The 15,407-nt window shown below is 30.2% G+C and overlaps 1 protein-coding gene across 1 annotated transcript; it reads right to left on the bottom strand.

Annotated features, from left to right (window-relative positions):
• Positions 1-208: 208 nt before the first annotated feature.
• LOC145323595 (UPAR/Ly6 domain-containing protein crok-like) lies at positions 209-11,024 on the bottom strand. The gene is made up of 6 exons (XM_080165978.1): positions 10,728-11,024; positions 9,180-9,250; positions 4,578-4,674; positions 2,896-2,951; positions 2,447-2,526; positions 209-927 (listed from the first exon to the last, which is right to left on the bottom strand). Exons 1-6 carry the CDS (start codon positions 10,786-10,788, stop codon positions 867-869), a joined length of 426 nt encoding a protein of 141 aa, XP_080022104.1. The 5' UTR covers positions 10,789-11,024; the 3' UTR covers positions 209-866.
• Positions 11,025-15,407: the final 4,383 nt, after the last annotated feature.

Here is a 15,407-nt window from a genome sequence, read left to right as displayed (position 1 = left end):
CATAAAAATGAATGAGATGATAGAAGTGTGAAAAAATACCCTTAAGAAAGTGATGGATAATTCCTCATTTTAATGACGTTACATGACTGATTTTTTGAGACACTTTTTCCAGCTACATGACCAAGACTTTTCGAAACAGTATTATTTTATACAGAACAAACACTTAAACTATTAGAGAAGCTGTACTTACTATCGAGAGAAAAAAATCTTTGTTTATTTACAGGTTTTATTATCACAACCTAAATCTTTCACTACAATAACAACAGTTTCCAGATAACAAGCTATAGGTATATACGGGCACATTATTTAGCCACAACCCAGCACACTAAAGTCATTCTGGCAACACAGCGCTAAAAAAGCGCGCCAAAATTTTTACAAATGCGCAATTTCAAAAATTGCCGCGTTTTCAGTTGGACTTTTGGTGAGAGCTTGCGGGTTAACAATATAGTCGGCCAATATGAACACATTGTAGAGTATTATTGATAGCGCGGTACAGTTTTCTTAATTCTGGCTAACAGTACATCTGTACGACAGGTGATATATGCAAAATTAATCATTCAAAATATATTATTTATATACACACATGTTAATATTGTTTTAATATACTATATATCAACAGTCAAACTTGTAAAAATAGATGTTTTTCTTATATATTTGAAAATAATAATATGTCAAGATGGCCGGAACATGTTTATTTTATAAATTAGTGTACAGATGTACTGCAGCTGGCTAGTGTATCTGGACTGGGGGGAAATGTTTTGGGGATATTTGAGTTTGGAGGTTGGAAGGTTGGTTAGTTTTGTGCTTTGTATTTGTGAATTTGGGGTAAAAAGGAGGGAGGAGTTTGAGGCATTTTGATTATTTGTCTAGTTGAGGAGGTATGTGAGGGTGATGGTTGACACAATACCAGCCAATGACAAGCTAAACCTAAAATAAAATAAATTATATTAGAAGGATAAAAAGATTTTTTTATTCTGCATTGTAGCAAGAGCTAGGAAAGCTAAAGTCTGTAACAATGGGTTTAGTAAAATAAAGCAATTTTGTACCCTTTAAAACATAAATTCGATGATTTGATAATGATTTCCATGACATCCTAGGAAATGAACATATGTTTTAAGCATTTTTAATTTTTCCAGTAAAGACACTTTTATAAAACTTTTTTTTAATACTTTATTTTACTCGTTGTATAACAACTATGATAAAAAATACAGATCTATCTGTAATTTTCTATTTTAAAATTTTCTAATTTTTAGGGAAATTATTGGGAGATTGATATTCTAAAATTTATACAGAGTAAATACAGATCAAGGCTATGAAATACATATGATATTTTATATAATCAACAATGCATTTGTAATTAATTTAATCTTTAAAAACAGAAAAACTTTTGTTTTGTGTAATGTATCATGCATTGTGTTTTAAAGCAAAATTTCTTCATTTTGAATTTAAGATTAGAATAGGTAGAGTGGAATTTAATAAAATTGTAATCTAAATATTGAAATAAATGTGAAAATGGACTCATATAAATACATAAACTAGGCTACAAGTTTATTTCTAGAAAAAATTACAAGGATAGTCATGTTCAAACGGAACATAACAATAAAAAAATAAAGTACAGATAGTCGGATTTTTGCAATTATTAACAAACATGAATAAGAACTTTTAAAAAATGATTCGTCTTAAATATGTTTTTTTTTACTTTTAGAGGCATCTAAAAATGATGTATAGTCTATATGCACTCAGACGTAGTTACCTACAAATTATCCCTAGTTACAGAGAAGCTGCGCCACTAAAAATACAGTTGTGCCTTGCTTTCTTTCTCTCTTTCTGTCCTTCTCTTACGTAAATATGACTTGTTTCAACTTTATAGTAGTATATACAATTTTGCGTGGATACTAAAAACAAAAAACAACTTTCTTATTTATGCTTTTTCTTTGTAAAAAGAGGGAGAGGAGTAAGGCGGTATTTTGAATATTGACCCAAGCTATTTTAATTTAGACTAGGTTCTTGTTTGAATTTATAAAAACTTTGCTTACATTCCTTTAAAGTTTAGCATGATAATTAGAAATAAATATTTAAATTATTTAAGTCGAAATTTGAAATTTTTAGCATATATTATTATTCATAGTACTTTTATAAAAGTACTATTATATGAAATGTACTATTAATTGTATAAGAAGGGAAATAAAACTTAAATTTGAGAGGGAAAGCTACAAGATCAAAGGAAAACAAATAGTACCTAGGTATATTATTATTTAATTCAAATGAAAAAATGGTAAAATAAATAAAACCTTAGGCTTTGCAATAAAAAGCTTTTTAGGTAGTCTTTGTAAGATAAGATGGTTATTTTTTTGCTATTTACGCCAGTTTTGGGGGAATTGGCCCAATTATTCTAGAGTAGCTACCTACTCTACTGAATTTTTTAAAAACAAGGAAGAATACTTACATAGAGGCGGAGTTGCATCCGTCCTCGAAACATTGGCAGACATAGGTGTTATACTCCTCAAGAACTGTTGAGTAGCAGTCCTAAAAATAGTTAATGAATAGAAAAATGTCTAGATATAAAAATTTTAGATTTTTAAGATAAATAAAAGATACGAGTATAACTAGATTAATTATCCAATAGAGTATAAATAGATGAATTATCGACTAGAATAAAACTAGATGAATTATCGACTAGAGTATAACTAGATGAATTATCAATTAGAGTATAACTAGAAGAATTATCCACTGGAGTATAACTAGATAAATTATCCACTAGAGCATAACTAGATGAATTATCCACTATAGTAAACTAAATGAATTATCCACTATAGTAAACTAAATGAATTATCCACCAAAGTATAACTAGATAAATTATCCACTAGAGTACAGCTGGATGAGTATATTACTTACCCTGCTCTCATCTTTCTCCCATCCACAGCTTCTGATCACGCGAGATTCACCACGAACTAAACAAATAATAGACAATTAACCTCGGGTATATTTTTCTTTTGAAAGTGGATTTTTTATTTAACGTAATTTAAAATTTCCAAGAGCCCTAAATGTATTTTAAATTAAAAAATATCTTACTTTCTTTCTGAAAACTATAAAATTTGTAAAAGCTTAATTAGGAGGATATACTTTTTTAAAGACCTATTATTTTTTTAAGTCAAGTGTTGACAATTCCTTTAAAATCTTTACATTAGGTACCATTAAATAAAGTCTTTATTAGCTTTGTTCTACAAATTATAGTATAGATATTTCCATTTGAATTATCAGATTGTAAAATTGATTAAGATTATTTTAATTTGATAAGACTTTATAAAAAAAGTGAACACTTTATTTTATATAAATCTAGATAATTGTTGTTAAGAAGTATAAATTTGTGTAAAATTTAACATACACATGTAAAGAATGTCAAATATAAAATTTGTAACCGGTTATCTTGTTTATCAATCTAGGCATATGTCCTCTTTCTTGTGTTATATTTATATTTACTTGAATTTTGTTTGCTTTTATATTATCAACACTTTCCTAGTATACAATCATCAATTAAGATGTTTAAACAAAAATGTTCAATAACTCAAAAAGCCTTTAAATTTAAATATCTTTTGAAAGAAAATATTTTTTGTGGGTTAAAATCAACTGTTATGTTTTAACTCTTTTATTTAACACATGATTATTTTACAAATAACATTTGAAGAAAAAAACAGATCTTGCATCAAATTTTTAGACAATTTTATAAACAATCATTTTAAAGCAATGTGATATAAGTACAAACATGCTGAATATCATTTTAAAATAATGAATAAAACTTGTTTATTAAGAGAAAAAATATCTAAAAAAGTGTTGAGTTTTAGTATTTTTTTATGCTGATTTAACTGAGTTGTAAAAATACTCTGCAACTCTTATATTTCACTCAATGGGAAAGAAACAAAAATCTATAAAAACATAATTTTCCAGTATGATTTGATTATATAGTTGCCCGCGGTAACGTAAATAAAAAGTGATGTTTAATTTCTTTGTTAACAAAATATAGATTATGCTTATCATTTTTAAAAAATCGCATTCTGGGTCTTTGAATAACATCCAATAGCATCGGAAATATTAATTCAGCCAAGTCGCTACAAAAGAGCAGAAAACAATTTGCTAGCAGAAGGAAAAATCATCTCTAATTGGCCTTTTTGCTATTTTTGACATATAATTTTCGGATATATGTCTCCACCAATGAGTACATCCTTGGTAAGCATAATCTTATACTTTGATGACATGCAAAATAAAATTAACATTTTTATATCAAATTTCTGGCGCCCTAGGTACAGTAAAAATCACAATCTATTTAATTTTCATTAAAATTTTGAATTATAGTATTTTTAGTGTTTGTTTAGCATTTTAGAGCAATTTTAAATTTATACAGATTTCTTCATTTGTTCCATTGAAAGATTACAGATCCTAAAGGATCTTAAGAAGCTACACTTTAAGGAAAAATATACAAGTTCAGCGGTTGGCGAGATCCTTCGGAACACACAGAAAGACACACTAACGCATATACATCCTGTTACTAATACATGAGGATGATAAAGATATTAATTTACCGTTCTGGAATATTTTTCTGCAGAGGGTGTATTCATTTCCATCATCTGCGGGACATTCAGCCAGGTATTTCTCAGTCTTTACAACTCCAGGGTTGTCCTAAATATCAATATTATATATTCAGCCAGGTATTTCTCAGTCTTTACAACTCCAGGGTTGTCCTAAATATCAATATTTTATATTTAGCCAGGTATTTCTCAGTCTTTACTACTCCAGGGTTGTCCTAAATATCAATATTATAAATTCAGCCAGGTATTTCTTAGTCTTTACTACTCCAGGGTTGTCCTAAATATCAACATTATATATTCAGCCAGGTATTTCTCAGTCTTTACAACTCCAGGGTTGTCCTAAATATCAATATTATATATTCAGCCAGGTATTTCTCAGTCTTTACTACTCCAGGGTTGTCCTAAATATCAATATTATATATTCAGCCAGGTATTTCTCAGTCTTTACAACTCCAGGGTTGTCCTAAATATCAATATTTTATATTTAGCCAGGTATTTCTCAGTCTTTACAACTCCAGGGTTGTCCTAAATATCAATATTATATATTTAGCCAGGTATTTCTCAGTCTTTACTACTCCAGGGTTGTCCTAAATATCAACATTATATATTCAGCCAGGTATTTCTCAGTCTTTACAACTCCAGGGTTGTCCTAAATATCAACATTATATATTCAGCCAGGTATTTCTCAGTCTTTACAACTCCAGGGTTGTCCTAAATATCAATATTTATATTTAGCCAGGTATTTCTCAGTCTTTACTACTCCGGGGTTGTCCTAAATATCAAGATTTTTATTGGAAGCACACAGGGATCTAAAAGGAGAAGACATTGACCGATAAATCGATGTACATCCCAAATGATGACACACAAAGTGACAAAATTGCCACTTCTGTTTAAGAAAATTAATAGTTGAAACGTTTAAACACTCAACTTAAACCAACGAATGAAAAAACTTTATAATAAAACTTTGGTGACTTATAGTGTCATTGCTTATTGTCTTGGGGAAGCTAATATATAGTCTTCTTTCAAAAAAATAACCCTAATGTATGTTTGAAAACTATTTAGAGGGAGGATACTACGACTATCCAAAAAATATACTTTTTTAATATTATAAGTGATGAGATCCCCCTAACTCCCACCCTGCAAGTGCCCTAGAGGCCTCTAGAAGCGCAGCCGCTAATATTTAAAAGGGCAACTAATCTTTGAATTATAAACCAATGGGTATAGGCACAAACTTTATGCTTTACAGAATGACAGACAAGCCCTTCGTTCGGCAGACAAACTTAAAACAAAGTATTGTCTAAAGTACATTAATAGAAAAGACACAAATAATGAAGTAACTTTTCAACAAGTCAGCATGAACAAATTTAATATAAAAACTAACAAGGAAAAGGCAGTTGCAAGTGCGATAAGAAATGAAAGAACTTTCAAACGGTATTTCAAATTATTTTAATGATTATCATTTAGAAATGTAAGGGGTAAGACAATGGATTTTAAATTGATGTACATCTCTAATGATCATATTTATCTCTATCGTAGATTAAATCTTTTAGTTGAAAAATTGGACACTTTGTAGCAAACAATCAGGATTCTTTCAGTGTTTTTAGAGTCATTTAATAAAAATCCAAATCTTGGCACATTTATAAATCTTGCAAACCCCAACCCAAAACAGCTTAAAACCTGCCTTACTTAGTAGACACGCATACGAACATAATAAAGTTATTACTTTGTAAAAAGAAACTACAATTTGTACTATGTTCCCAACTAAACCACGCCTACTAATTGTAGAGTAGGTGCAATACTGTAAACTGGCATTAACCAGAAATATCTATGGTTTATTTTAGTCCCTCACTCACTCTCTGCACTTATGCACTAACTTGGTTGTTGGTAGAGCTTCAGAGATAAGACAATGGACGATCAGTAATCTTTCCCCGCCCAATTTTTACATTTGGTAGCGTGTATATATTTTAAGAAATAAAGGTAGTAAATTAATGAAAACTTAGTAGTATTGCCCCCCTCTCTCTCCCTGTAAGTTTGTATAAAATGTGTATTTTTGCCTTATTATGTAATTTACAATAATTTTTGGTAAATGAAAATATTTAAATAGATAGAAAATCTTTTTTATAAGTCACACTTTCGACTAAAAGAGCGGTAAAGGGCTGAATATTGAAACAATAAAACATTATCTGGTAAATATAAATATTTTTTTTTTACACAAGATAACTGCCTAAATTTTGAAAAGTATCTTATTCTGTACAATAATTGTAGGTTGGTGGGGCCAAAGCGTTTATTTTATTATATATTTGGCTTATTCTTTGTTTTTGTATTATTCAAAAACAAATTTAACTACTTTGTTATTAAAACAAAATAAGGGGAAAGATTATAAAATATTTTTTTATGATTATTGATTACAATATTATATTTCTTTTGAATAAAAGGCTATATTTTAATCAAATCTCGAAAATAAAACAGACTACATTTTTTAATTAGATGAAAACCCTTAGGAGAAATTTAGTACATATATTGTCTTTAAAATAGATTTTAAAGAGTGACTTAAAAAGAAAAATTGTGAATAAAATGGAGAGTATCTTGTAAATAATATGTGTTTAATTTTTAGGTTATCCTAATCTTAAAGTAGCTGTGCTACTAAAAATCAACTTCTCTAGTATAGATTGGAGAAGGTTTGAATCTAAGCCTGACAATATATTTTATTATACTTTTATGATGTGAATGCATTTCAATTCTTTCCTTTGCATTTTTTTAGTAGTTTTGTCAAGGTAGAAAGCATTCCACTTTTGTAAAAGGATTATTTTTGGAATTAAATTTATGATTTTCAGCTGAATTCAAACTAATATTTTAAACAAGATTAGATTTTATGTAAACTTTAGCCTTTTATAGAAATAAAGAAATTACTGTCCTTTCGTTTACAGACATATAAACCCCATGAAACGCCGGAAACTTAGGTAGATATACAATTGCTCCATATGAAAAAATAATTTTCAATTGCTATAAAAGTTTAGAAACCGATGAAAAATAGAAGATACACAAAATGTCTTTTATATAGACACGTCTACACCCTACTACTTTGTCAGATAGCCATACAATGGTTCTCTAAAGCAGTGTACTTTTTTCAAAGATAAAATAAAATTTTCCTTTAGAATAATTCCCCACCCTCAAAAAAAAACATACTTATTCTGATATGAAAGTTTATGAATTCAAATTATGTTTTTTTACAATACTATTTTGTATTGAGCCTGTTTCTAGCTCAGCTTTCTTTTTTTTCATTTTTTTATTTTCTCTCCCACCTCTCTTATACAATTAGAAAGAAACAGCTGTCTATGTTAATATTCGGAACAAAAGTTGCACATTTTTTTCAGTGCAGCTACTCAATAAATAAACCCATTTGTGACAGAGAGAGAGGGGGGACATTAGATTGTTAATTAAACTGGTACCCGAAGTTTAATAGCTACGCATTCATCATTGGCTCTGATACTTTGGGTTGTTTTACATAATTTGTAGTGGCTAGATCCTAAATTCAAATTGTACTGAAAAACTAAGTAATACTTTAAATTCAAAAAATGGGTCATCTTTTTTTTTTATCAAGGGGGATGTCAATTTATCATCAACTGTCGCATCCATTAAGATACCTGCGTAATATTTTATACAAATTTTATCTTTAACAAGGATGACAACATCCATAAAAGCGAAGCACTGAAACGGTAGGACAAACGGACATTAACACTTGTATAGTGTTAGAACTTAATTATCTTAATAATTAACTTAATAATAAGAGTCAAAGCAAAATTGTAAGTAAATTTGTTGTAAAACTGCTTGATACAGGATAATTTTTATGGACATACTTACATTTTTAGGGCTTGATTATAGAGTTGCTTCGCTTATAACATTATACTTTGTTGTCCCAGGAATCAATATACCAAAAATCAGATCAATCCGATGATTTGATCACATAAAAATTTGTTGTTAAAAAAGTAAAAAAATCAACATGTTTAAAATGGACGTACGGACATTTTGGTAATGATTATAGAGTTGCTACGCTTTCTAAATCGTACCTAACTACTAAAGGAATCACCATGCAAAATTTGAAATCGATAGGACAATTCTAACATGCCTAAATTAACGGAAAAAGCTATCCGTTACGGACGGACGTACGGACGGACGGACCGACCCTAATTATAGAAAAGCTTCGCTTTTAAAAATGCCTTAGCATGATAAATTAAACAAGGGTAGCAACAATTAGTGTAACAGAAAAAGTATAATAATATACAATACATACTAAAACAGAAACTAGTAGAATATCATATAATTAAATATTTCTTTAGTTCATAAATAGACACTAAATGTTTGTTAATTGCAAAAAGACATAATAACAAATATGAAGAGACATTTTGTACTTTTGTAATGATATGCTGTTCTAATTATTTGTTAATTAAATTCTTTTGTAAAGATTTTACCATAACAACTTTAGACAAGAAATAAAATTTAAAAGAACATAAATGATCATCAATTATTTCAGTCTTTTGGGATGATCTATTTAAATGAATCTTATTTGATATCCAAGATAAGTTAAAATGTAATTACCTCATAGTAGAATGGATCATCACAGTCGGGGTCAGTTTTGGAGGAACATTGGTGGCACTTCAGACCAGTACCTACACACACACATATTAGTTTTGGAGGAACATTGATGGCACTTCAGACCAGTACCTACACACACAAATATTAGTTTTGGAGGAACATTGGTGGCACTTAAGACCAGTACCTACACACACACATATTAGTTTTGGAGGAACATTGGTGGCACTTCAGACCAGTACCTACACACACACATATTAGTTTTGGAGGAACATTGGTGGCACTTCAGACCAGTACCTACACACACATATTAGTTTTGGAGGAACATTGGTGGCACTTCAGACCAGTACCTACACACACATATTAGTTTTGGAGGAACATTGGTGGAACTTCAGACCAGTACCTACACACACATATTAGTTTTGGAGGAACATTGGTGGCACTTCAGACCAGTACCTACACACACACATATTAGTTTTGGAGGAACATTGGTGGCACTTCAGACCAGTACCTACACACACAAATATTAGTTTTGGAGGAACATTGGTGGCACTTCAGACCAGTACCTACACACACACACACACACACACACACACACACACACACACACACACACACACACACACACACACACACACACACACACATTATGGATGTAATTTATCAAGATATAAAATTGGTAAAATATGCAGAATAGTTTAAAGATATTAAAAGGAGTTTTATTTTTTATTAGACTGTAAAAATATTTTTTCAATGGCAATTAACATTAAGAAGCGCTGTAGTAACAAATAAAAGTTTGACGTCTTTTACATTTGTTATACAGAAACGTACTATGCATATTTTACATAATTAAAAACTAAATAGGTATTTACTATTTAATATTTTAAAATACGTCCCAAAAATAAGAGTTTGTCATCGACAAAATAAGTATAAAAGACGAACAGATGAGATAGTTATAGAATAGCTAACTACTGTTTGAAAAAAGTCAATATCATTTTTAGAAATTATTTTATCTAATATTCATTAATTATTGATAAGTTTCAAATGTCAATTTTATTCATGTTATTCTATTATTAGATGTAAAAATTTATTTAAACCCCTACAAAAATAAATATCTATTATAAAAGAACCTCTACTAGAAGAAAAGAAAGAAATATGCATGTATATTGTATATATTATTCTATCTATCTATCAAAATCGGCCTTTAGCAAGCATGGAAAGTACTTTACAATTAAGAAAACTAAAAAGCATTTCTTCATAAATAAACTTTTAAAATAAATATGTATATTGCAGTAGAAAAATTTATACATAAAAATGTAAGACAAAGGCTCTTTGCACACGGCCAAGTATATAAAAAAGGAAAGGACTTTTCATTAAGGTCAATGAAGGAATAAAAGATTATATAACTTTGCCAAGCCTAGATTATGTAACTAAAACGATTTTATATCTTACAAAATAAAGTCAAATTAAAGAAATTAAACCAATAGAAAGTCCTTTAAAATAAGGCTGGAAAAGGAACATAAAAATGTATGAAATAAAAGTAAAAAATGTTACCCTGGTTGACAAAAAACATGAGGAGGACAGCCACACAGGAAAACAACAGTTTAGACTCCATTTTTAATATTAGATAGGTATGATGTGCCTAAGATTTGAAATAGAAAAAAATAATAAAATATAAATGATTTAGATGTACTTTTAATACAAAACTAATAAGGTGTGGTTGATGTTGTAATGATGACAATGAATATAAATAAGAATGGATAGAAGAAGTTTAAGAAATTATAACATAAACACAGAAAATAAGTTAATTTGTCATTTGACTTGAGTTTGAGCAGAATAAACCTGAATAAAACAGATAGAATAGAGGCAGAAAATGGGGTAAATATACATTAAGGAAGGATAGGGCGTATATTGTGGAAGGGGAAATGGAAGAAAGAAAATGGACTTTAGTCTTTGAAGCTAGAGGAAGGAGGAAGGAAAATAAAATAAGAAAGCACACACACATACACTTACACACACACACACACTCAAACACACCCTAACTTACGTACCGCACAAACACACACACACACACACACACAAGTAATCTCAATGGGGGAATTTACTCTAAAAGCAAAGTGGGGAAGATGTTTTTCAAGTTTTCTATGGGGAAAAGATACAAATCAAGATAAAATGAAAAGGGAAGGTATAGCATGTATAGGAAGGCAGTAGTAGAGAAGTAAAAATAAAGGGGAGCGGGGGTTACTCAGTTTGAACATGTTTCTAGGGCTTGGATTCAACTTTCGGCCACAATCTAGATTCTAGAAGTATATATCATAGACAAATAATAACTAAAGTCTGTAACCGGATTTTTTTCCAATATTTAAATATCTAGATAACCCTCTGTGATAGATCTTATTGAAAATATCCAAATGTAGTTAAAAGCTCAATTGCAATACTAAAATTGCAAAACGGGTGTTCTTATTATGTTAACCAGAAAATCGCACTACAATCGATCGATCTATAGAGAAAGAGAGAGAGGGAGAGAGATGCGTTTGTTATTTTGTTAAGATTATCCACAGGAAAATTTACCATATGAAAAAAACTATACTGTCCAGCAAACAGCTCCATGATTGTTTTATAGCCTAGAAAATCTGTTAAAACCTTGTTTTGAATACTCTAAATATCTCTATTGTAAATACGAGCGAAAATATAAGAGAGGGGAATCTAGTGAGCCCAGGAAATGGGTGAGATAAAAGGGGAAGTGGGTGGGGCGCCATAAACAAGGGGAGGTGGGTGAAACACCATAAACAAGAGGAGGTGGGTTTACCAATATTGAAAATAGAGGAAGGAATGGTGGTATAATCCATATGTAGAGGGGAAGGGGGGGGGGGGGGCAGTGCAAGGGTCACTACATTCCTGTTAAATCGATTATCGCAAACTCTTCCTTTCTTCAAGGCCCTTTCTACACCCTCCTTCTGAATGTCCCAAGTTTTTTAATTTCATCCCTTCCCCATGTGTGTCTTACCCTTTGAATTTTATTATTTATTTTGAAAGTACTCAACTCATATAAAAGTATCCCACTGCTTTACAAAATAAAATGACCCATAGACTACAAAGCCTAACAGGTTGAAATGCTATGCTGCTGTATAATTAGGGCATGTGAGTGCATCTTTTGAGCAGTAAGTAACTTAACTATCGTTAATCTATTGCAGTCCTTACGCGGATTTTTGCCTATGCAGTTTATCTATGTGCTCAGTCTTTTATCCTCACACTTACAGCAAATTTACTCTTTACACACACAGTGCTAGGCTTCTTTAAAAAGCTTGTTTTTTATAAAAAGGTTTTCTAAAATTTTATTATGTTTTACTACTAGCAGCTACGCCCCTAGCAACTAGAGGCTCTGTAATGGAAGTTTGCTGCTCTTCTTACATCTTACATATGGAGAAGTTTAAACACAAGATTTGAAACACACCCCCTTTAAAAACTAGAAAAATATTGCAAACTTAAAAATAGTTTACTTTAATAAATAAACTTTGAAATATTATTAAAAAATGATGGAAAAATCTTGAATATTTTTTTAATTCAGTATTTTTTAGTAGCGCAGCTATTCTGTAACTCAGTTTTGTCCATCCGCACACCCCAGCACCAAATATCATTAATTCATATTACATTTTACTGTTCTCATTTTTAACCATTCTTTTTCAGTTGCACTCTATAGGATCATCGTTCTTGTTTTCACTATTTTTTTTAAAATGGGCGTCAACAATATGTAAAAGTACTATTGGTTTCTTTAAATTTGAACTTTTTTATATTCAGAAATATCTAGTTTATTTTAGGATTAAGCTAAAAAGATACAAAATCAGGCATTTTAGAAAAAAAAATAATAATGTCAACAACAAAAAAACGAAGCTCTGGACAGCTTGGACAAACGAACAATAACACTTGTAGAGTGTCAGAACTGAAAAAGCAGAATATAAAGGACGTCTAAACAAAATTGTAAGTTTATTTGTTTCAAAACTGTGCGCTATAATAGAGGACGGACGGACCGGGACTTTTTATAGAAAAGCTTCGCTTTTATAAAAACAGAAATTGGAATTGCAAACAATTATGAGTTAAAATATAATTTAAGAACTTCTTGTATTGAAAAAAAAAACTAAGGCAAATCCACCAAAATATTGACAATTACATACATGCTTAATCACAAAATAAGGCAAAGACCCAACCTAGACTTTCAAATTTTTTATTCTTTTCTTGAGTTTGATCATTACTGGAATCAGTGGCGTGCACAGGGGTTTGCCGTAGTGATGTAAAACGCTGTAATACTCTTAGGATATAAATCTGTATCAAAATTAAATGTAATGGAATTATTTATTAAACTTTCTAACGTTTTCAACGGAATAATGATAACTTTTTAAAACAGCTATATTATCCTATTTTACAAAGTAGTAAGCTTTTTTTGTCTGTAGCTTAAGATTTCGATTATTACTGAACCAATTGAGTTCTCTGTTTTATGGAAGCTTCTTATAGATTCCTTGATGGTTTTAGGCTATTTAATTCTTATATATAAGTTTGGTTTTAGGCTATTTTCCTATTTTTCTTACCCCTTCAGATATGCTAGGAGCGCAGCCGCTAGGTATAAATCATTAAATGGTTGTCAACATAATGGTTCAAGTTCCAGTTAGGACAAGGAAGAAACAGCTTAAAGTGCCTATAGAAAAATGACGTCATGCAATACAAATTACCATGGATAGGCCAGTATTCATAAAAAAATGACCAATGGTAAAATTTTTACTGGCCTATCATTGGTCATTTGTATTGTTTGCCGTCATTTTTATATGCACTATAAGCTGCTTCGACAAGAAGAAATCCGCATATTCTTTGAAATTCATTAAAAGATAATTTATGGAAGGTTGTAATAATTGACATTTTTAATTCCCCCAAAAACTGGTCAAAACAAGTTAATGTGTTAAGTCAAAGTCCGGAAATGATTGTAATTTATATTAACTTTGGGAAAATTCCTTAATGTTTTCTATAGGTCGTCTTATGAGAGTTACTACTTTAGAAATTTAGTAGAAATAGAAATTATGTATGTCTGTTAATACATTAATTGAGAACTGACTATGAACGTCTTATGTTTTGCTTTTGTGATGCTTTTAAGCTATATGACAAGGAACGTTTTTAGAAACTCGTATTAATATCTGTATTGTCGAAGTCCCTGAAAGCTCACACCCATTTAGGTCTTAGTTTAAGGAGGGTGTCAAAAATTGAAATTGTTTATAAAATTTTGTATGTGTGCTTTGCACACACCCCTGGTAAAGACCTGTGGACGCCACTAGACTAGAAATTTCTTAAACCTTTCACAAATTGCTTAGGCATATCTGAAAACACCTAAGCCATCATAAAAAAACACTTTAAAATATTTGAAGAACCATAAGGTGCTAAACAAACAGATAACCTTAGGGAGCAAACACATAAAAAGCTTTTAGTTGCTCATTTCTCGGCCATTAGCAACACAATTTTAAATTAAATAAAAAAATATGTGTCCACCCTGTCGTACTTACCTATATCAATTATCTCATGCTGGACAGGCTGCTGTCCAGGTCACTTTAACGTCAGGTTCATCAACTAAGGATTACAAAGTGGAGGCAAATCTCTCCTTTTCTGTCCAAACATCTCGGGTATTAGGTTGAGTTACACCCAACAGTCAACAACACCTTTGTCTGGAAGTCTTAACTATGCATGGTAATAAGTTGTACCTGTTTTGAGCCAAGGCATTCCTCCTACTCTACTAATATTACGCATCTGACATATCAGCGGTACAAACCATTTTTAAAGTCTTTAGTTATGATGCGGTGTTAGGCCAAGAATAACTGTTCATTTTATTACCAACTTTATGATTCTAAGCATGTGAAAAATATCAATAGAGGAATAAACAAATATTTATATTAAGAAACAAACAAATAATTTATGATCCGAAAGTAAATATATTTATCAAAATCTAATTCAAATACATTAAGATTTAACAATTGTCTGTATTATATATATAATTAATAGGAAGATAACAAGACAAAATCAATTAATATCATCCTTTACATTTAGGAGCACACCATCTTTCAGATGATTCAAGATGTATTTATTATTCGAAAAAAAACCTTTTTTACAGTTAGAAAATGATTTGCAAATGAAATTAAGTAATTTTCTTACTTTATCAAAGCCAATAAGAAAGATAAAACAATATAAATATGCATTTTA

This window comes from Acartia tonsa, chromosome 7 (genome assembly GCF_053477335.1).
Source record: "Acartia tonsa isolate MP-2025a chromosome 7, ASM5347733v1, whole genome shotgun sequence".
NCBI lineage: Eukaryota > Metazoa > Arthropoda > Copepoda > Calanoida > Acartiidae > Acartia > Acartia tonsa.
The sequence above is the reverse complement of the archived record's forward strand: the minus strand, read 5'-3'. Positions and strand labels throughout refer to the sequence as shown.